The sequence below is a fragment of the Eschrichtius robustus genome, chromosome 13 (assembly GCF_028021215.1).
Source record: "Eschrichtius robustus isolate mEscRob2 chromosome 13, mEscRob2.pri, whole genome shotgun sequence".
Taxonomy (NCBI): Eukaryota; Metazoa; Chordata; class Mammalia; order Artiodactyla; family Eschrichtiidae; genus Eschrichtius; species Eschrichtius robustus.
The window spans coordinates 28,037,434-28,061,784 of NC_090836.1; the positions used below are offsets into that span (position 1 = coordinate 28,037,434).

The window sequence follows — 24,351 nt, forward strand, 5'->3', positions numbered from 1 at the left end:
CTAACACACCATTGTAAAGCAATTATACTCTAATAAAGATGTTTAAAATATATATATATCTATATGTATACACACACATATACATAGAGAGAGAGATGAAGAAAGAGAACTTACAATGTAAAACTATACATGTTTAATCAAGAACATAAATGAATGCCAAAAATCCTTATTGCTGTTTCTCTTAAAAGACCCTACCACAAAGCTGACCTTATTAGTATAATAAATTCTGGGCTCACCAATAGGAAAGTCTGAAATGATCCTGTTGTAATTAAGAGTTCAGCATTTTAAAAGTCATAGTTTTCTCCCTTAGATACATACATATCTAAGGTCATCTCTGCCTGCCTCCTGCTCCCCACTACCTGCAACTCCCACCTGACATCTGCCTTCCAATAATAGCAGGAAGAGCCTCTAGAAAGCTTTTGCCTATGCCTGTCAACAGTAGGCTGCTCAACATCACCAATTAATATTTATTAACTCCTACCCAATGGCAGACTTTATGTCCTCCCAGAATTTACGCTGGCTCTACCTCATCTACTTCTTATATTACAGTTTGGCAGAGAAGGAGAGACAAGAGCATTTTATCTACCTGCCAACTTGCATGGCCTAAGCATTGGTCTAAGACTGGTACCACATTTACTCACTTAACTTTCCTATTCCTCTTGAATCCCCTCCACCCACAATTAAAAAGAAAGGCCATAAAGCCAACTCAGGAAGAAATTAAGATAACAGAATACTGTATTTCCCAGGGCATTTGTGAGACAGGGACTGAAGCTGGGTACTGAGAGAGAATACAAAGTGGCATATACACTTAGGATTTGTTTTTCTCACAAATTTGGTGCTCAAATACCTTTGATTCAGTGGAAGGACTATACCCCTATTGCTTGCTATTCCAGTGACTCCCAGCAGGTGTCAAGTTGCTTTGCCATCATTCATTCTTCAGTAAGTTACTCTAACTCGCTATCATCCAGGAAAGGAGAAACAGAGAGGGGACAGAAAGAGAAGGGATCTTCATTTTCTTCCTATTTATGCCCCCACCGCCCAGTCAGTTAATTCTTACCTCTTAAATTTACTGCTTCATCTGCATGAAGGACAGAGGAAGCACAGATATACAGGACAGTCCACTTTATGAGAAAAGCAAACAAGGTGGTCTTGCCAGAATTACATGGTGATATCACCTCTCCTGATATTAATGACTGAAATAATAGTCTGTATGGTTAAAGCTTAGTAGTTAATCAACCATACTTGTATTTGGCCCATCAATTAGAACACTCTAGGCCTAATGTAGTCTTTTGGGCTTAAACAGTTTACTTTGTGTACGAGTAACTGATTTTTTAAATAACCAAATTTCCACCATAGCTTACATCTAGCTGCCATTAGACAGAGCAATGCTGGGTCTAGTGCTTTGTGGGGACTAGAATTCTGGCTGATGAGAAGGTCTTTTCCTGATCAAACTGGCATTTGGGGTTAGTCATGAGCAGTGTCCCTCCGCCACAGGTTTTGCAACACAATGACTTCATGGGTCACACCTCATCTTAAGAGGCCCTGGAGGGGGACAGACAGAATAAAACTCCAAAAACTCCTAAGGTGGTTGAAAACAATTGAAAGGCAGGTCTGAGGTTGAGTTTTGGTTACTAAGCTACAAAAGAAAGCTAAAAAGAAAAGAAAGAAAAGAAAAAAACAAGCTTCCTGTCCTAAATAAGCAAACAAATTAACAGTCTCTGCCTGTCAGAGGCTTAAAAATGTGAAGCATAATGATATTTTCTCTCTTTAAAAAGGACCACACAGAGCACTCAAAGGAAAAGTACACCTTACAATAAAAACCAGAGAGGATTAGTTTGAACAAAGGGAGTGGAATTTTCCTCCAACAGTCAATGTCCTTTGTAGCCTGTCATGCTGTATTATTTCTACAGAAGTATAAGGTTTGGGGAGTTTTAGTATACTTTTTGAATTTTTAATGTAGGATATTGTACAGAAATGTCATGCTTGCCAAATTTCTGTATGGTACAAAGCTAAGGAAGAGCTTAAATGTTCACTAGAGATTCGGGATTGTACTTATACACACACACCCTCACACACATACATACAAAATCATACAAAATGATTTCAAAAAAAATACACACACATACATACAAAATGACCAATTACAAATTGGGAAAATGTGCATGCCAATATAGAACAAAGGGTTAAATACCATTAATATACAGAGTTCTTATAAATCATTAAAAATTCAATTACTAGTAGAAAAATTAACCCAAAGCTAAAAGAGTCTAATATACATAGGAATGCAGGCTCTCTAGTAACTAAAGAAATGCAAATTCAACAACTACATATCATTTTCTGTGGCTATAGAAGACAAAACCAGACCAATGAGCGGAAATTCTGAGGAAGGAGATTTTGGCTCAGTGAAAGTATAAACTTCTAAGAGAGCTTTGAAGAAAACAGAAAGATCTGCTTATAAGATGCAGCACTATCACTGGAGCCAATAAAAAAAAATGAGCTCATCCTTTATCAAAATATCGACAAGGGGGTTTAATCTTAAAACTAGAGTGTTCGAAGAGACTAGCAGTCACCAAATGAGCCCAGTGACAAATTAGAATCACATATTCCTGGGCCACACCACAAATTTACTAGGCCTGACTCCCAGGATGAATTCCAGGAATTTATACTTTAAATATGATTCCAATTTCTCACATTGGGAAATTAATGGTTTAGATGACCCTAAAGAGATGTCCCTTTCAATGATTAGATTCTATATTCCCTGATACTGTATTATATTTAGGGTTTGGATTTTCATTTGTTTCACCTTTAACTTCCAGTCAATTTAATCATAGTGCCTAAATTTCTATTATTATAGTTCTTTGTTGTAGCTGTTCTGTCTGTAATTTTCTATCACTAAGCTCTCATTCTAGCCAAAAAGAAGGGGAACTGGATTCTGGTAAGGGATATACTTTGAATAATTAGCAATTATAAGAAAGATAATGATAACTGCATTATCCAGACACTTATTGCCAATTGATAGCTACAAAATGCAGCTACCTAGTAAAGGGATTTAATAGATATTGAAACCCATGTTTTATTAATATTGCTCTTTAGGACTGGAAATATAGCTATTTAAATCTGTATAATGTTTAGTAGCAAAACTTGTAAATTTTGAGATTAAATCTTCAAGGCGGAGCAGGAGGAGGAGAAGTGGTTCTTTTTAAACTTGTTTTTCAAAATTATCACAGAGCAGGAGGAATATACGTTTTTGCAATTTCCCTTGTATGGATCTATTCCTCCTTTCACCTAACTTCTGTAAGTCTTACATGGAATATCACATGATAGCAAAGGCCATTTATTCAAAACTATAAATAAACCCAAGGTACCTTGTTGCACCATTACAAATGCAGAATAAAATAATTATACATTTAAAGAACGTGCATAATGAATATTTTATATAGTAAAATGTTTTCGTATTTTATGAAAATACAGAAATCCAATTAAATATTTTCATAAAATTTGCAGAGATCAATATGCATTTTCAACATATTTCATTGACAATCATCCCCTGACTCTTCCTTATGCAATTTGCAGAAGAGGGACAATACCCTACTTCATTCTTATCATGACCTGTTTTAACCCAAGGCAGAGCCCTACTCACTCCAGTTAAGTGCTCATTATTCAGTGACCTTAAAGATGAACTTTTGAGACTAGTATGTACTGTTTTCATTTCAACTAAATACACTACCACACTCACTTGGTAAGGGAGGGGGAACACACTCATGGGAGGAAAGTCTTTGATCCTGAAGTCTTTTCTTCAGAAGAGGGAAGAGCTTCCCTCCTAGGCTGGTACTGAACATGCCAGAAAAGTTAAGTGAGTTGACTTTCTTTCCCAGCGAACAAAGCTCTGGTGCTGAACTTCTCATGCATATATAGAAAAAGATGGTTTATTTTTTTATATCCTGGCCAGAAAAGTCAGGGTCTTATCTGAAAACACACCTGATTCTCTCATTTGTGTGTAATCTAGATATTCCCAGGTCATAAAACTCTTTTTTTATATTTGGTCAGGCATCCACAGCTGTTGAGAGACTTATATGAGTACCACAGTTGTTACTGCAATAACATACTGGCACAAAATAAGTGGCAACTTAATATGAAAGGACACAAAGGTAGTTCAGAGAAGCCCCTTCCTTCAAAACTCTGCAGAGAGGAAAGGAGGGGCCTGAGAGTAAAGTACAGAAGGATGGTATTTGAAAATGCTTCAGAGAGAGAAGTGATACTTGAGTAGCTATTGAAGAATGAGACGGTTTATACCAGGTGGTCTAGGTATGAAAAAGGATTCCACTCCAAGACAACAGCAGAAGCAAAGGTATCGAGACAGATGAGACATGGAACAGAGCAGCAAATTCTTTAGGATTTCGGAGCCTGGGCTAAAAGGGTATGAAAAGAGACACTGCTGCCAATGGTCACCAGGCTCACATCATAAAATCTTTGTGTGAGATGCTACAGAGTACAGACTTCAACATAGGTAATGGAGAAAATAAAGGGACAATATTTTTATTTTAGAAAGAAATCACTAGAAGCAGAGTTGTGGACAGACTGGGAATGCGCAATACTGAATCATAGAGGCCAGGCACAAGGTTACTGCAAGAGTAGACCAGAGAGATGAAGAGGGTTTGAATCCAGGCAGTGGCAAGAGGAGAGAGAGGAAGGGCCGAAAAGGAGCAAAGGAGAGCTCTCTGATCCAAGATCTCAAAGACAAAGCCCATTCCCAAAGAAGTGTAAAAATGAGTCACTCTTTGCCCCCAAAACAGTAGGTGGGAGCCACATTGATATACCAAAACACCCAGATAATACTGGGTTCAAATCTGGCCTTGTTCTTTGCTAGCTGTGCAACCTTGGGCAACTCACTTAACCCCCTGAGCCTCACACTGGTCATATGTAAAAAGTCAATAATACCATACCTTATGGAGCTGTCAGGAAGAACAGAGATAAAAAATGGAAAGCCCAAGCTTATGACTAGCATGTAATAGAGGCTCAATAAAAAGATGTTTACAAAATAGACAAGAAAAGATTCACATATATGGTTACTCGCTTTGTGGTTTTTTTTTTTTTTTAAATTGGGGTATAGTTGTTTTACAATGTTGTGTTAGTTTCTACTGTATCGCTTTGTGTTTCTAAACAAAGATATAAACATGTCTAAATTAGTCAACAATTTATTTTTGAGGCCCAAAAAGCACTTATTTAGCACTTCTATTAATAGAGCTAAAGGAAGTTATTTAGTAGGATTTGTATCAAACATTCAACTATCAACTCAATTCAATTAATATGTAATGAACACCTTCTGGTAGGGATGTTTAGCTTATACTAGAAATCCTGGGAACTGCACAATCAAACTCCATTTATCAGCTCTGTAGATTATCTAAAGAAGACTGAATGGTTTCTGTGGCATCAATACCACAGAACATTCTCTGTCCTTAGTTTCCTTCTTCCTACACAAAAGAAGAGGAAGTTCATAAACAATGGATTATTTCCTTGACACACAGCCACACATCCTCCCAAGCTTTCTGACTACCACGCACCTTAACCTCGATCACTCTATTACCCAAGTTTCCTCTGAATGACCAGCAGCTTCTTTGCTTTGCTAGTGATTTTCACTTTGCTGGGAATAACTTTCATTCTTCTTCAAAACACTAGTCCAAAGCCTAACCCTCTTTTAAGGTCCACGGTGAAATATATCTCCTTCATGAAGTCTTTTCTGAGTGTAAAACAGAATAATCTGTTTGATTCTCTTTCGTGATTCATAACTGTTTTTTAATAAAGAAAATGTTAGGTTCTAAACATGAGGTTTGGTTGCTGTTTTTTTGTTTTTGTTTTTTTTTTAATGCCAACCATCACATAATTGTTTACGTTTTAGTAGATGGAAAATAAAATTCACAATCTCTCTAGACTGTGATTCACCCTGGTTGGCACTTGAAGGCTGCCCTCTAAATGTTGGCTGAATGAATGAATGAATGAATAAGTGATATCACTCTTAATTTCTGTAGGTATTTTAATGTAAGTAGTGGATATGAAAGGAAATCTCTCATGGGACATAACAGCATGCTGGCAGAAGGGTAGTACGGTGCAACCCTTCATATAGTTTTATAAAATTAAAATATATTGAGATAGAAAAATGTGATATTTTGAGATATAAATGGATAGAGAGGATATAATGACAACATTTTTATAGAAAAAAAGAATACTGTTGTATAATAAAGGATGGCAAAAGTGCAACATATATTCAGTTCAACTTAAACAATATTTATAGAGTACCTCTTTTAAATAAGTATGAACTATTATCATTAAAAAAAACTTTTATATGATATATTAGAAAGGGTTAACTTCTTCGGACCTTAGTTTCCTCGTGTGTAAAACTAAGATTTAATATCCAATAATACCTAAAAATACCTCAAAACCTAAGGTTTTTGTGAGAATAAATTAAAAATGTCTACTACCTGGGACACTGAAGATACTTAAAAGTTTCCCCAAGGCAATACTACTGATGATTACACTCAGTGATGTTTCTTGCACTCTTTGTAATGTGTTCATGGAGCTTTAGCAGAGAGCTGATGAACCATTTTCATTTCATTTTCAATGAACTATTTCCTCTTCTATCATACGTACTATTCATTTAAATGAAACTAGGCCTCCTTTCTCCATGCTTCAAGAATTACCAAAACCATTAGTTTAGTTCTATCTGATTATTTTAGTTTTCCAATCCATGCACAGAAGGGAGATATTTATTTTTCCAAATCAGTATTTGAGTAGAAATATAAAATGGAGAACTGAAAAACATATCCAGTCATGCTTTTTTCTTTTTTGGTGGTGTAGAGGGACAGGTAAGCTAGGAAGCTCGTATTGAGAGAGGTCCAGGTGATGGAAGCTGCATAGAATTTCTAATTAAAAATATTAACCAAAAGCCTCAGAATAATTTCCCCTTCAGAAAAAAGGAATTCAAACTTGACTCGAATCTGGGGTCTAAGCCAGCAGTAATAATGTTCCTTGAAAGCCCTCTCAGATAACAATGAGCCCATCAATCATTTGTTCCAGGAAACTTCAGAAAAAACATATGATATTAACACATCTGGCTGGGGTGCACTGCGCTACCACCTGTAATAGTCAGTAAGCACTACCTGTTATTTGTTTCTTAGTCTCCAAGTCTCTGGTTTGCTTCAGCACCTGGAGCAGCCGCGGTACTCCATCGAGTTCAGCTACCTCCAATTTGTTGTCATTATCTTCAAACACCAAGTTTCTCAAGGCCCCACACACAGCTCGCTGGATATCTTCATTCTGAATTTTTAGGAGCTGTAGAAGCTTGGGGATGCCATGAAGCTGATTAACCTGGGGAAGAAGTAGATGCATATTTCAGATATTTATTAATTTTGATGTGGCATTAAAAATCTTCAACGTAATATGAATGAACAGATGAAGTTCACTGACTTTGTTGATAACTTCCACCAATCAATGTGTGGCACAACCTGGGACTCCAGTGTTCAATATACCCCTGCTCTAAGGCAGTATCTCTCATCAAGGAGCTTAGAATAAATCTGTGAAATTAAGACTGAAACCTATGAAAAAATTAAAGGGCAAAGTTAAGTGATAAAGGGTGAATAAGTGATAAGTGGATAGAAAGAGTTGAATAATAAAAGCCTTAATCGTAATGAAGATGAAGAGAACTGGGAATCAGAGAAATAAAGTTTTATGGAAGAATACTACATTACATGAATTTTTTTCCAGGACAGAACTATACAGTCAATATAATATTTTATTTATTTATTTATTTTTGGCTGGATTGGGTCTTTGTTGCTGCGCATAGGCTTTCTCTAGTTGCAGCGAGCAGGGGCTATTCTTCGTTGCAGTGCATGAACTTCCCATTGCGGTGGCTTCTCTTATTGCAGAGCATAGGCTCTAGGCACGCGGGCTTCAGTAGTTGCAGCACATGGGCTCAGCAGTTGTGGCTCGTGGGCTCTAGAGTGCAGGCTCAGTAATTGTGGCACACGGGTTTAGTTGCTCCACGGCATGTGGGATCATCCCAGACCAGGGCTCGAACCCGTGTCCCCTGCATTGGCAGGTGGATTCTTAACCACTGCGCCACCAGGGAAGTCCTATACAGTCAATATAAATAATAGAAATCACTCCCATCAGTAGTAGAAGTAAAAATTCATTTACCATGGCAACTGTAGTAGCAATGCAAAACTAACCTTAAATTCAAGCTATTTTTTTTTTATCGAGGTATAAATGACATATAACGTATTAGTTTCAGGTGCAGAACATAATGATTCGATATCTGTATATATCGTAAAATGATCATAATAAGTCTATTTAACATCCATCACCACACATAGTTAATTTTTTTTCTTGTGATAAGAACTCTTAAGATCTATTCTCTTAGCAACTTTTTACAGTCACCATGCTGTACATTACATTCCCATGACTTATTTATTTTATAATTGGAAGAGTGCAAGCTATTTTTATGATCAATTGCTTTCAGTATTTAAAAACATTGAAATAAATTATGCAAGCATTTTAGGTAAATAACATAACTTTACACTTTTTAATGTGTTATTTTAAAAATATTTCTTCCATACACATATGCAAGAAAGGGCATGATATTGGAGAAAGAACCAGAGGGTCAGAACTAGGAATAAAAAAGAAAAATAGAAGGTTTTGATTCTGAAACCTAAGGCTGTTTAAGAAGAGGCCAAATAATGAGTCTGAATAAAGTGACTTTGTGTTTTAGGCTGCAAATATTATCTAAAGAAATCAGGAGGAGGATGCAGCATTGCTGAAGAGAAATGTTAAGTTGCAGACTGAGGGCTTTCTTTCTCAGAGGGTTCCACTAGCATCTGATTAAAATTTTAAGTTGGTAAGAGTTTTTGGTAAAGATCTCAGTCATTTTCACCATCTTAATGCAGGAATTTTTAGGAATTAAGTTGCTGTGAATGAACATAAGTTTCCCATTCAGATGATGTTCATCACTTATGAATGATGCCCTAACTGCACAACAGTTCCCACTCAGGAGAGAGCTGCACACCTGGTCCAGTGGCACATTTCACATTTTCTATGTCTCTCATAGACAGACAAATGGAATTTAAGACATTGTCTTCCAATCTTACATCTTCCTTTGTTAGGACTGGGCAGTAGACTAGCAAGTCAGGAATAAAAGTCAAGGTTGTAAAATAATCTAGTCAAAATAATAAACAAAATAATAACCACAATAATAACAAAATAACAACTCTTCCTCCCACTTCTATCATTAGGAGGTATTGGCATAGTGTTAAGAATTTTATATACATTCTCTAATCAATAACTTGCAAGAACCTTAAGAGGAAAGTACTCTTTTGGTCCCTTTAAGGCTTCAGTGGCAGCAGTAAGGAAGAATACTTCCACTTTTGGCTCCCTTCAGAGGAGACATTTGCAGAACAGGAGACAACTGGGAGACTGGCTATCCCAATTTTGTTGGGCTATGTCTAAAGCCATTCTAATGTATTTGTATGAAAATGCTAACAATGATAGCTACCAATAAGATCTGGTCCAGCAGATCATCTATTTGATCACTTCATCTATTCCTATTATTACACTTCCTTAAAAGCAGAAAGGCACAACTTATTTGAAAACAGCCTGTAACTCATGTGTTTCACTAATTCTGTCAATTTCTATTTCATAGTTAGGTTTTATGATGGTTGAATTTGTACGCTCTAGACTTCATAAATGGCAGCTAGATGACAGAAATATTTTATTACTTAATTTACAACTAATAAGTTGCCTTCTTCAAAATATGATGTGAAATGGCCTCCTGGCTAAATTGCATTTCCAGCTGTGATGACAGCATGAGTGAGAAGTGGCTAGTGGAAGCCTCCACTGCCCTGCCTGGGTGGCATGAATGGCTGTCTTCTGCTAACAGCCCTCTAACCCATTCCCTTACCCTGTCACCTTTATCCCCTTGGCTTTCAGCACTTGCTCCAGTCTGGAAAGAAGGAACTGCAGACACCTGATACTCAGATAAATGCTGATATCCAGCTATAGCTCTGCTCACTGTAGAATGTGACCCCCTAGTATCTGGCACCTACCTCATATTTAAAAATAGATTTTAGTTACCTTTATCCATTTTATCAAATAGATATATATCATATCAAATACAAGAAGTTGATAATATTCTGCTCATTGCCTATAACTAAGGCAGTTGGTAGTGACTCCTATTCACATTAGGTCCAACGTTAAATGCACTGTTCTTGCCCCTCTGAATTCAGGGAAACAGGTGGGACCAGAGAGGTTGCATATGTTTGTTATACTGAATCCTCAGGGGATTTGTTCCCTCTTTGGGAAAGGAAACAACCAGACTAACACGAACATCTCAGAACTTTAAAAAAGCTTCATTTGAGATGGTTTCTAAATATGTGAAAGGGGAAAATCGTATATTAGAATTTTAACTTTCTCCTTGACTGTTCTGATTCTTTTCTCTGCCAACTCTAAAAGAATTAAATGATGAGGGTTTCTGGTGGCAAATAAGTTGAGGGAACAAACTCTGTTGGCTCCCTCATGCCTGGTGCCTTTGCTCTCAGTTCCTTTCCTATCTGGAATGCTCTGCTCACTCTGCTTTTCTTCTGGCAAAGTCCTACTCATCCTGCATAAGCCAGCTCAAATGTCACCTCCTCTGTGAAGTGTCACCTTCTTTCTCTCCCTTCCCTCCCATTAGAATTAATCACTCCTTGCAAATTGGTATAACCTTTCAGGAAGGCAATTGTCAATATGTGTCAAAAACTTCAAACATATTCACTTTTAGTAAACTTCATCAGGAAATAATTTGAAATGCAGACACAAACTAACATGATAATAGTAACTACATTATTTATAATATGGAAAAATAAGAAACCATAAATGTCCAAAGATGGGGGAAGACTGGTTAATGATTAATTGTCACATATCCATATACTGAGGTGTCCACAGGAGAGGCACAGCAATGTTTGAACTGACATTTTATTTGTCATATAGTTCCCTCATCAGTCAAATGGGGATTGTGCAAGATTAGCAGTGTGCTAGGCCCAGAGTAGTTACTCCACACATGATAGCTACTACTGTAACCATTAATACGCCACCATTAAAATGAAGTTTACAATATATATATATATATATATATATATTTTTTTTTTTTTTTTTTTTTTTTTTTTGGCCATGCAGTGGCACGACCAGGAATCAAACCCGTGCCCCTGCAGTGGAAGCATGGAGTCCTAACCACTGGACCACCAGGGAGTTCCATTTACAAAATATTTTTAATGTTATGAGAAAATGCTTGAGGCAATGTTATTGAAAAAGTTGAATAAAATATCTATGCATTTCTGCTCACAGACATAAAGAAGGGAATGAAACTAGGGGGTTTGGGAGAAATGGTGGGGTTATAATGTATGAATGGGGCATGCCACTTTGTCTTTTTTTAAACAACAAGCATGTATTTAGGCATGCTTTTTAAAAACAAAACATCCCCATAAACAAAGCTACATATTCAATTTGATGACAGCTATGTACATGTACGCATTAAAAAAATCAGAGAGGAAAACCAAATGATAACAATAGAGGGACTGTGGGCTTTTTTCCTTTTTTCTTTCTTAATTTCTCAAATTTCTTATAATGAGTTTGTATTAGTTTTACAATAAGATTTTGCAAGACAGTTATGGCAGTCACTGCTTCGGTGATGAGATTTGAAGCAGGCATGGAAACAAAACCAGCTTAAGAAGGGTCTTGCAGATTAAATTAAGGGATTTGTCCTTTATACTGCAGGCAAGCAGGGCAGATATTGGAAAGGTCTTGCTGGATGCTGTGAAGAGACTGGGATTAGGAGTGGATAAGAATGGAGGCAGAGAGATTAATTAGGAGGCAGCTGGATTAAAAGGATGATGGTGACAGGGATCAGCATCTTGATTAGGGAGAGCAAGATGTAGGCAGATTCAGGACACTTTTTAAAAAAAATATTTATTTATTTCTTTTCTTTTCTTTATTTATTTTTTGGCTGTGTTGGGTCTTAGTTGTGGCACGCGGGATCTTTGTTGAGGCATGTGGGATCTTGTGTTGTGGCACTCTGGCTCTTCGTTGTGGTGCACGGGCTTCTCTTTAGTTGTGGCATGCAGGTTTTCTCTTCTCCAGTTGCGGCACGCGGGCTCCAGTGCACATGGGCTCTGTAGTTTGTGGCACGCGGACTCTCTCGTTGAGGCGCAGGAGCTCAGTAGTTGTGGCGTGCGGGCTTAGTTGCCCCGTGGCATGTGGGATCTTAGTGCCCCAACCAGGGATTGAACCCGTGTCCCCTGCATTGAAAGGCAGATTCTTTACCACTGGACCACCAGGGAAGTCCCCAGGACACTTTTAAGAGCAGCATTAATAGGACTTGAAGACTGCATGAACATGAGAAGTAAGGAAGAAAGAAGGTTCAAAGTCTCTGTTCCTATTTTGGTGTCAAACTACCTGGGTGAACTACCACTCACAGAGGAGTGAGTTATTATTTCAGGGCAAGCATTGTATGATTATCTGATTGCATTCTCACAACAACTCTTTGTAGTAGGACTATTAGTTCCAGTTTAAAGGAAAGCTGAGGTTTAGAGTGGTAAAATATCTTGCCCAAGGTCACCCAGGTAATTAGGTTGCTGGGATTCACACCCAGCCCCTGGCTACTCTTGAGAGTCAATGCTTAAACCACCACATACCCTACCTGCCAACCCAGCAGAAAGAACAAGTTTAGAAGGAGAACTGACTGAACAGTAGAGAAAAAACAGCAATGAAGATAATGTGTTCATTTTTAGATAAGTTGATATTGAGTTCAGTGGGATGTCTAACAAATAGACGGACATGTGGTTTGGAACCCAGGGAAAGATAAGGTCTGGAGATGCTGGGTCATTAGCACTCAGATCACACATTAGTGGAAGCCAGAGGAGTAGATGAGGTGGGTCAGGAGATGGTGTCAAATAAGAAAAGTCCCAGGAAAGCATCTAGGGAACATAAACATTTAAGGTACAGGTTGCGGATAATTTTTTTTTTTTTAACAGAAGAAACCTGAAGGAGTCAGAGAAATGGAAAAAGAGCCAGGAGACTCTGGGCCAAAAGAAGAAAGTTTCAAAAAGGAATGAGGGATTGACAGTGTTAAATGCTGAGTCTTAATCAAATAAAATAATAACTGAAAAGTTGACACTGAAGTTTATGATTTAAAATTTTGATCTTTATATTCAAACTGTAACTGTTTTTTGTAAATAACATTAAAAAACTATAGTACCATTCTTAATATTAATGGGATTTTGTTAATGCCCTTGGGTTATATTTTCATTTCTTAGATTTTCTACCAAGGATATACATGTAGAGGTTTCATAGTTTTCATGTTTCATTACTTTTAAAACCAGTCTTTGTTCTAGCTTTATTACAATGAATAAGAGCTAAGAAGGCAAGCATAGGTTTAATCCTATATGCAAGCAAAATGATATTTACAATCAAATTAGTAATTTAAGAGATAGTGGAAATCTAGCCCAACTTGGGTAACAAGAGAAAATTTCATGTAATTCCACATTATAAAATGAAAGCATGTATAAAAATGCTGAGTTTTCAAAATTGGGAATAAAAAAAGATTTGTGTATAAAGAAGGTTTATTACTAGCTAAATGTATTATTTTAAAAAATGCTTACTTATTTTTTCCATGGAATAAACATAGGCAAAGGGTCAGTGAGAAATACCCAAGACTTACATAACTTTTAAAAGTAAAAATAGATGGGATAGGTCTTTTGAAGCAATACATAAAATACAGATATCATGAAGAAAAATATTGACAAATTTACTTCATAAGAATTTAAAATTAGGGACTTCCCTGGTGGCACAGTGGTTAAGAATCCACCTGCCAGTGCAGGGGACACGGGTTCCAGTCCTGGTCCAGGAGGATCCCACATGCTGCGGAGCAACTAGGCCCGTGTGCCACAACTACTGAGCCAGTGCTCTAGAGCCCGCGAGCCACAACTACTGAGCCCGTGTGCCACAACTACTGAAGCCCGCGCGCCTAGAGCCTGTGCTCCGCAACAAGAGAAGCCATGGCGATGAGAAGCCCGCACACCACAACGAAGAGTGGCCCCCACTCGCCGCAACTAGAGAAAGCCTGCACTCAGCAACAAAGACCCAACGCAGCCAAAAATAAATTAATTAATTAATTTTAAAAAAAAGAATTTAAAATCATGCACAATGAAAGATATCATAAGCAAAGTTAGGAAACAACACTGTCACATATGTTGCAATGGATTAACGTGCATAATAGATAAAGAACTCCTACAAATAATTAAGAAACAGACACACGTCTTGGGACTTCCCTGGTGGCACATAGGGTAAGACTCTGCGCTCCCAATGCAGGGGGCCCAGGTTCGATCCCTGGTCAGGGAACTGGATCCCACATGCATGCCGCAACTAAGAGTTCGCATGCCACAACTAAGGAGCCAGCAAGCTGCAACTAAGGAGCCCGAGAGCTGCAACTGGGGAGCCTGCCTGCCACAACTAAGACTCAGTGCAACCAAAATAAATGAATAAATAAATAAATAAAATATTAAAAAAAAAGAAACAGACACACATCTTAGAAAAAATAGCCAATGAATTAAAAAATGACAATTGACTGAATAAATACAAAGTCAAAAAAATATCAAAAAATGCTCATCTTCATGAATAATTAATGAAATGCAAGTGAAAAAAAAAATCAGTGGAAGCTCACTTGTCTGACTTACTAACTGATCTGCAGGATTAATCACATTCTCTTTTCCCTCTGTGACATCCACAGATTTTGAGTACTATCAAAGCTGTAGGTTAGTATACGTTGGCCTTTGCATTCTTATTTCTTCTAGTTTACCAAGAATAACTTAGGTTTCTTACTCAATGCATTTATGTCAGTTATACTTGTTATTGTAATTATGTAATTTATTTACCTATTCTGAAAAAGCTCTGTGTATCTGAAAACTAACTTGAATGCTTTAGAAAGACTAGAGAAAGGTGAAGATCTTTAAAAAGCTCTGTAATTGGTTGTGGAAGAAATTAACCTAAAAGACTAGGTAAAAATATAAGAATCTAGAAGGATACAAACTCAGATGAATAAGTGCCACTAAGTTCTCATCTCACTCCAAAAAAACTAAAAATGGCAAATGAAACATAATCGGCATAGTTTATGTATGAAAGACAATGACAAATTCTGTGTGTGTGTGTGTGTGTGTGTGTGCATAATTTTTTAAAAGAATTTCTCTGTAACTCTGATTACCTGATCAGTTATTCGTCTTGATTTCCAGAAATGGAGAATTTCTTCTATAAAGAGATACCTGTCTTTCTCCTTATCAGATTAACAAAAATGAACAAAAAAGAATAATATGTTGTGGTAGTAATGGTGCATGTAAATAGGCACTTTGACACCATGCTGGTGGGAGTGTAAATTTGTATAATTTGGGGGAAGATTTATAGGAGGTTATTTATCAAAATTAAAAGTGACTAACTAGTAATGAGGACTGGATTTACCTACCATTTGAACAATTTTAAAAACCAGACAAGGCTTCCCTGGTGGCGCAGTGGTTGAGAATCTGCCTGCCAATGCAGGGGACATGGGTTCGAGCCCTGGTCTGGGAAGATCTCACATGCCACGGAGCAACTAGGCCCGTGAGCCACAACTACTGAGCCTGCGCGTCTGGAGCCTGTACTCCGCAACAAGAGAGGCCACGATAGTGAGAGGCCCACATACCACGATGAAGAGTGGCCCCCGCTTCCCGCAACTGAAGAAAGTCCTCGCACAGAAACGAAGACCCAACACAGCCAAAAATAAATAAATAAATAAATAATAATTAAAAAAAAAAAGAAAAAGCTACAGAGACATACAGTATTTAAAAAAAAAAAAAAACCAGACAAAACATACAATAGTTTCAATAACTGGACATGAGGCAATGATGGACAGTGATCCCTAAGAGATGGAGAACAAGCAAGGACAGCCCTACTGCTGCCTCAGATCACAGTCTTGAGAGAGTTCCCAGGCTATGGTGCGATGCGGGAAAAGCTAAAGTGGAATTCAACAAGCAGAGCTGAGGAGAAAGAGTGAAGAATCCAAGAAGAACAAAGAGGCTAATGTTTGCAGGGAGGAGTAACAGTAAGAAAAGAGCTGCACAGAAAGAGAACTCCTGAGATCTGCAGAGGGTCCCCATTTAGTATTCAGTAGAGTATTAATCAGTTCATCTTTGTGAGGAAGTTGCCTGAGGCCACGGAAGTAACTGCCTAAAAAAGTTACTGCTCCTCATGCTCACACAGGCCCATGAACAGGGCCTATTCTCACTAGCCAGCCAGAAATCCTCATAATTCATAGTACATTGGGTAGAGCTCTCAGAAGTGTCTTGCCTTAAGAAGTGGGGACTAATTAGTTCTAGAATAAATGCTGCTCTGGTCCCACCAACAAATCCTAAAAGCAAGATTTGAAAGAGTCAAACTGTTTTCAAGTAATTTAATTGTTATCCTTGAGTTTGTGAAGAAAACTCAAGAATATCTACAAATATAAAAATGTCCAGCATCCAACAAGATAAAATTCATAATACCTGGCATTCGATAAAAAATTTCCAGGCATGCAAAGAAGAAAAATATTATCCATAATGAGGAGTAAAAACAATCAAATGAAACCCACTCAGAATGTAAATTGGTGCAGCCACTATGGAAAACAGTATGGAGGTTCCTCAAAAATAGAGTTGCCATATGATTCAGCAATCCCACTCCTGGGCATATATCTGTTCTTTTTTTTTTTTTTTTTAATCTGTCATCAATTTTATACACATCACTGTATACATGTCAATCCCAATCGCCCAATTCAGCACACCACCATCCCCACCCCACCGCAGTTTTCCCCCCTTGGTGTCCATACGTTTGTTCTCTACATCTGTGTCTCAACTTCTGTCCTGGGCATATATCTGGACAGAACTATAATTTGAAAAGATACATGCACCCCTATGTTCATAGCAGCACTATTCACAATAGGCAAGACATGGAAACAACTGACAGACGAATGGATAAAGATGATGTGATAGATATAATGGAATACTACTCAGGCATAAAAAAGAATGAAACAATGCCAGTTGCAGCAACATGGATGGACCCAGAGATTATCATACTAAGTGAGTAAGTCAGAAAGAGAAAGATAAATACCATATGATATCACTTATATGTGGAACCTAAAATATGACACAAATGAACTTACCTATGAAACAGAAACGGACTCACTGACATAGAGAACAAACTTGTGGTTGCCAAGTGGGAGGGGAAGGTAGGGGAGGGAAGGATTGGGAGTTTGGGATTAGCAGATGCAAACTATTATATATAGGATGGATAAACAACAAGATCCTACTGTATAGCACAGGGAACTATATTCAATATTCTGTAATAAACCATAATAGAAAGGAATATGAAAAAGAATACATATATGTATACCTGAATCACTTTGCTGGACAGCAGAAATTAACACAACATTGTAAATCAACTATATTTCAATAAAATAAATTTTAAAAAAATGAAACCCACCTAGAATGGACACAGATGTTAGAATTAACAGACAAGGTCATTCAAGCAGCTATTTTAACAGACTTCCCTACGTTCAGATATCTTGAGGAAAGATGAAACATGTTAGGTAGGGACACAGAAGATATAAAAAAGACTCAAATTTAACTTCTAGAGAGGAAAACTATAATTTATGAAATAAAAAGTACACTGAATGAGATTAATGGCATATTAAACATTGCAGAAGAAAATTTTAGTATATTTAAAGCATAGAAAATGAATTTATCCAAAAAGAAACATACAGAAAAAAGAAACCAACTAAAAAAGAAAAATAGAGTATGCATGAGCTGTGGGACAACTTCAAGCAGCCTAATATATATGTAACTGTAGTTCCCAAAGGTGGGACAGAAGAAAATTTCCCAAACAAAATTCCAAAATTTGATGAAAAGCAGAAATCAACAATTTTGAGAAGTCTAATGAACTCAAGAAGCCTACGGAAAACTGCACAAAGGTACATTGTGACCAAACTGCTCAACACCAATGATAAAGATAAAATCTTAAAAGCAGCTTGGGTAGGCAGGGAGAGACATATCATGTACAGTACAAAAATAAGGAGGACAGGACATTTCTTGTCTGAAACAATGCAGGTGACAAGACAATGGAGCAACAACTTTCAAGTATTGTAATTAAAACACCATCAACCTAGGGTTCTGTTACTAGTGAAAATATCTTTCAAAAGCAAAGAAGAAATTCTTTTTCAGATATTCAAAGCTGAAATAGTTAATCGGAGATTTGCATTATAATATATGTTTTAAAAAATTCTTCAGGCAAAGGGAAATGACATCAGATGACACCACCTACAAAAAGAAATGAAGAGCACTGGAACAACTTAGATAAAATGAACAAAGACTTTGGTCTTTGAATGACATAAACTACCAAGACTCAACAGGAAGAAATAGATAGTCCAAATAGCCCCATATCAGTTAAAGAAATTAAATTTATAGTTAATAACCTTCTCACAAAGAAGACTTATGGTTAAAATAGCTTCACTGGTGAATTCCACCAAACATTTAAGGAAGAAATAATACCAAGTCCAATCAAAATCTTTCAGAAAATTGAAGAGAAGAGGACACTTTCCAATTTATTCTATGAGGCTAGTATTACCCTCAATCTAAAACTGGACAAAGACATTACAAGAAAAGAAAATTACAGGTCAATATCATTTGTAAATTAGCTTTGTAATTTCTTGACAAGATTTTAGCAAATCTAATTCAAAAATATAAAAAGTGACAGTACATCATGACCAAGAGGGTTTCATCATAGGAATGGGGTAACATTTAAAAATCAAAGTAATATATCATATTAGCAAAATTAAAATAAAAACCAGAGAAGTATTTCAATAGATGTATAAAAAGCATTTGACAAAATTCAACAGTCATTCCTGAGGGGGGAAAAAAATCTATTAAATTAGGGACAGAAGGGAAGTTATTCAACTTGATTCGGTGATTTATGAAAAACCTACACCAACAGCTAACATCATACTCAATGGTAAAAAGCTGAAAGCTTTTCCTCAAAGATCAGAAGCAACAAGGATGCCCACTCTCACCACTTCTGTTCAACATAGTATTGAAAGTCCTAGCCAGAGCAACTAGGCAAGAAAAAGAAATAAAAGGCATCAAATCAGAAAGGAAGAAGTAAAATTGTCACTATCTGCAGATGACATGATATTATGTACAGGAAACCCTAAAGACGTCACAGAAAACTGTTAGAACTAATCAACAAATTCAGTAAAGTTGTAAGATACCAAACTAATATACAAAAATCGGTTGCATTTCTTTATACTTAATAACAAACTATCAGACAGAGAAATTAAGAAAACAATCCCATTTACAATTGCAGCAAAAAGAATAAAATCCTAGGAATAAATTTAACCAATGAGGTGAAAGACCTGTACACTGAAAATTATAAGACATTGATGAAAGAAACTGAAGAAGACACAAGTAAATGGAAATATATTCCATGCTCATAGATTGGAAGAATTAATATCATTAAAATGTCTATACTACCCAAAGCAATCTCCAGATTCAATGAAATCCCCATCAATATTCCAACGGTATTTTTCATGGAAGTAGAACAAGCAATCCTAACATTTATATAGAACCACAAAAGACCCTGATAGATAAAGGAATCTTGAGAAAAAAGAACAAAGCTGGAGGCATCATGCTTCCTTGATTTCAAACTATATTTAAAAGCTATAATAATCAAACCGGTATGATTTTAGAATAAAAACAGACATATAGATCAGTGGAACAGATTAGAGAGCCCAGAAATAAACCCACACATTATGATCAATTTACAACAAAGAAGCCAAGAATACACAATAAAAGGTTTTGGGGAAGCTGCACAGCCACATGCAAAAAACTGTAACTGTACCACTATCTTACACCATACACAAAAATCAACTGAAAATGGATTAAAGACTTGAACGTAAGACCTGAAACCATAAAACTCCTGGAAGGAAACAGGCTGTAAGCTCCTTGACGTTGGTCTTGGTGATGATTTTTTGGATTTGACATCCAAAGAAAGGCAACAAAAGCAAAAATAAACAAGTAGGACTATATCAAACTAAAAAGTTTCTGCACAGCAGAAGAATAGATCAACAAAAGGCAACCTATACAATGGGAGAAAATATTTGCAAATCATATGCCTGATAAGGGATGTATATAAAGTATATATATATATACTTTATATACTTTATGTATATAAAGTATACAAAGAACTCATACAACTCAACATCAAAACAAACAACCTGATTAAAAAATGGGAAGAGGACATGAATAGACATTTTTCCAAAGAAAACAGACAGATGGCCAATAAACACATGAAAAGATGTGTCACTAATCAGCATCACTAATCAACAAGGAAATGAAAATCAAAACCACAATGAGATATTACCTCACACCTGTTAGAATTGCTATTACCAAAAAGACAAGAAACTTTTGTGTACTGTTGGTGGGAATGTAAATTGGAGCAGCCACTGTGGAAAATGGTATGGAGGTTCCTCAAAAAATGAAAAATAGAACAACCATATCATGCAGCAATTCTACTTATAGGTATTATCTGAAGGAAACAAAAACACTAACTCAAAAAGATATATGAACCCCCGTGTTCACTGCAGCATTATTATTATTATTTTTAATAAATTTATTTTATTTATTTATTTATTTTTGGCTGTGTTGGGTCTTCGTTGCTGTGCACCGGCTTTCTCTAGTTGCAGTGAGCCGGGGCTACTCTTCGTTGCGGTGTGCGGGCTTCTCATTGCAGTGGCTTCTCGTTGCAGAGCACGGGCTCTAGGCGCACGGGCTTCAGCAGTTGTGGTGCACGGGCTTAGTTGTTCTGCGGCATGTGGGATCTTCCCGGACCAGGGCTCGAATCCATGTACCCTGCATTGGCAGGCGGATTCTTAACCACTGCGCCACCAGGGAAGCTCGACTGCAGCATTATTTATAATAGCTAAGACATGGAAACAACCTAAGTGTCCATCAATGGATGAATAGATAAAGAACTTGTGGTGTGTGTGTGTAAATATATATATATGGAATATTATTCAGCTATAAAAAGGAAGGAATTACTGCCACTGCAACAACATGTATGGACCTTAAAGGCATTATGCTAAGTGAAATAAGTCAGACAGAGATAGACAAACACCCTATGACCTCACTCACATCTGGAATCTAAGAAACAAATAAAACAAAAAAACCCCAAAATCATAGGTACAGAGTACAGTTTGGTGGTTGCCAGAGGTGGGGAGGAGGTTTGGGGCAGGGTGCAATGGGTGAAGGGGGTCAAAAAGTACAAACTAAAAAAAAACTAAAAAAAAAAAAAAAAAAGGTACAAACTTCCGGCTATAAAATAAATAAGTCCTGGGGATGTAATGTACAGCATGATGACTATAGTTAATAATACTGTATTGTATATTTGAAAGTTGCTAAGACAGTAGATCTTAAAACTTCTCATGACAAGAAAAAAAATTTTGTAACTGTGTGGTGATAAATGGTAACCAGATTTATTGTGGTGATCACTGCACAATATATACATATATCATACCATTATATTGTATACCTGAAACTAATATAATGTTATATGTCAATTACATCTTAATTAAAAAACAAAACAAAAAGATGGAAAAAACTGTTGTTAAAAATACTAAAGTATAAGCCTTTTCCCTTTCTTCCAAAAAAAAAAAAAAGCAAGCAAGAAAAGAAAAAAGAAAAAGAAAAACCACAAAAATACCCCAGATTAAATTCCTCAAAAAACAACAACAACAACAACATCAAAAACTTACAGGTAGCATCATACTTAATAGTGTAAGCACAACTGAATGCTTTCCCCTACAATCAGGAACAGGACATGTCCACTCTCACTTCTTTTTAACATTGTACTGGAGGTTCTAGCCAGTACTAAATTAAAAAAAAAAAAAGACATATAAGTCATCCAGATTAGAAAGGAAGAAATAAAACTGTCTTTATTTACAGTTGGCATGACCTTCTATGTAGAAATGTGATGAATCTACAAATATGCTACAAGACCTAATAAGTGAATTAGGTAATAACACAGATACAAAATCAACATATAAAAATCAACTGCATTTCTATCTACTATCATTGAACTATCAAAAATTGAAATGAAAAGAAAAAGTTGACCATTGATAAAAGCATCTAGAAATATGGTATCTTTAGGGAAAGATCTGACAAAAAAATGAAAGATCTCTAGAGTAAAAACTACAAAACACTGTTGAGAGAAATTAAAGAAGACCTAAGTAAGTGGTGCAGTATACCATGTTCAGAGGTCAGAAGACTTGTTTAGATGTCAATTCTCCACATATTGATCTACAGATTCAATGCAACCTCAAAACAAAATCCCAGCAGTTCTATAAAATATGGAAATTGACAAGCTCATTTCTAAAATTCAAATGGAACAGCAAAATACCTAGAATAGCCAAAATAACTTGAAAAAGAACAAAGTCAGAGGACTAACATTACCTAATTTCAAGACTTAATATAAAACTATGGTAATCAAGACAGTACGGTATTTATATAGATAGACAGAGATCAATGGAATAGAATACATAGTCCAGAAATAAACTCACATATATGTATATGATCAATTCCTTTTCAACAAAAGTGCAAAAAAAACTCACTACCAAAAGGCTAGTCTTTTTAACAAATCCTGCCTAAACAATTGCATATACATATATTTTAACAAAAGGAATTTTGGTCCACATCTTGCAATATATGCAAAAATTAACCCCAAAAGGACTACTGATCAACTATAAAATATTACACTTAAAAAACTTCTAGAAGAAAATATAGAAGAGTATTTTTGTGACCTTGGAGTACAGAAAGATTTCTTGGATACACCATGAAAAGTATGACCCATAAGGAAAAAATTGATAAATTAGACTCCATCAAAATTAAAAACTGTTAAGAGAATGAAAAAACAAAACACAATTGAGAGAAAATATTTCCAAATCATATATATGAAAAAAGATTTATATCCAGAATCTATAAAGAAATATCAGAATTCAATAAGAAAACAAGAGACCCAAATAAAAAAATGGGCAAAAGATCTGGAAACACATTTCACCAAAGAAGGTATACAGATAATAAATAAGCAAATGGGGCTTCCCTGGAGGCGCAGTGGTTGAGAATCTGCCTGCCAATGCAGGGGACACGGGTTTGAGCCCTGGTCTGGGAAGATCCCACATGCCGCAGAGCAACTAGGCCCATGAGCCACAACTACTGAGCCTGCGCGTCTGGAGCCTGTGCTCCGCAACAAGAGAGGCCGCGACAGTGAGCGGCCCGCGCACCGCGATGAAGAGTAGCCCCCACTTGCCGCAACTAGAGAAAGCCCTCGCACAGAAACGAAGACCCAACACAGCCAAAAATAAATAAATAAAAAAAATAAATAAATAAAATTAAAAATAAATAAATAAATAAGCAAATGAAAAGATGTTCAACATCATTAGTCATTAGGAAAATGCAAATTAAAACTACAATGAAATACTACTACAAACCTATAGGCTCTAATAAATACTGACCATGTCAAGTGTTAGGATATCGAGGAACTGGAACTCTCATACGTTGCTGGTGGGAATGTAAAATGGTACAGCTACTTTGTAAAACAGTTTGGCAACTCCTTAAAAAGTCATACAACTTCCATATCATCCAGGCATTCCACTCCAAGGAATTTACCCCAGAGAAATTAAAACATTTGTTTGTATACATATGTTCATAGCAGCTTTATTTGTAATAGCCAAAACTCAAATGTCCATCAACAGGTAAATGGATAAACACATTATGGTGTATCCATACAACAAAATACTACTCAGCCATACACACACACACATCTTTTGATACATACAACACAGATGGATCTTAAAAGATTTAAGCTGAGTAAAAGAATCCAGACAAAAAATGCATATTTACTATATGATTCCATTTATATACAAATCTAGAAAATTCAACTTATCTATAGTAACAGAAAGCAGATCACTGGTTGCCTGGAGACTGGAAGTGGGTTGTGTAGGGGTGGGATGTATTGATTACCAAGGGGCACAAGGAAACTTTTGAGGTAATGGATATGCTCATTACATTGATTGTGATGATGGTTTCACAGTATCAAAACATATGTCAAAACTTTGTCATTTTGAACCTTAATAAGTCTGTTAAAAAACTGAACAAACAAAATTGGTGCACTTATACAAGAGAAATCTATGTAGCAGTTTTAAAGAATGAAGTAGGGCTAATAAATACT

At 36.4% G+C, this 24,351-nt stretch overlaps 1 protein-coding gene across 1 annotated transcript in view; it reads right to left on the reverse strand.

Moving 5' to 3' along the window:
• The window catches only part of PKP2 (plakophilin 2), an 84,915-nt gene that overhangs the window by 37,899 nt on the left and 22,665 nt on the right, over positions 1–24,351 (reverse strand). Inside the window, exon 5 of the mRNA XM_068560904.1 lies at positions 7,155–7,362. Coding sequence (XP_068417005.1) covers positions 7,155–7,362 — 208 coding nt within the window. The remainder of the gene's footprint in view (positions 1–7,154; positions 7,363–24,351) is intronic.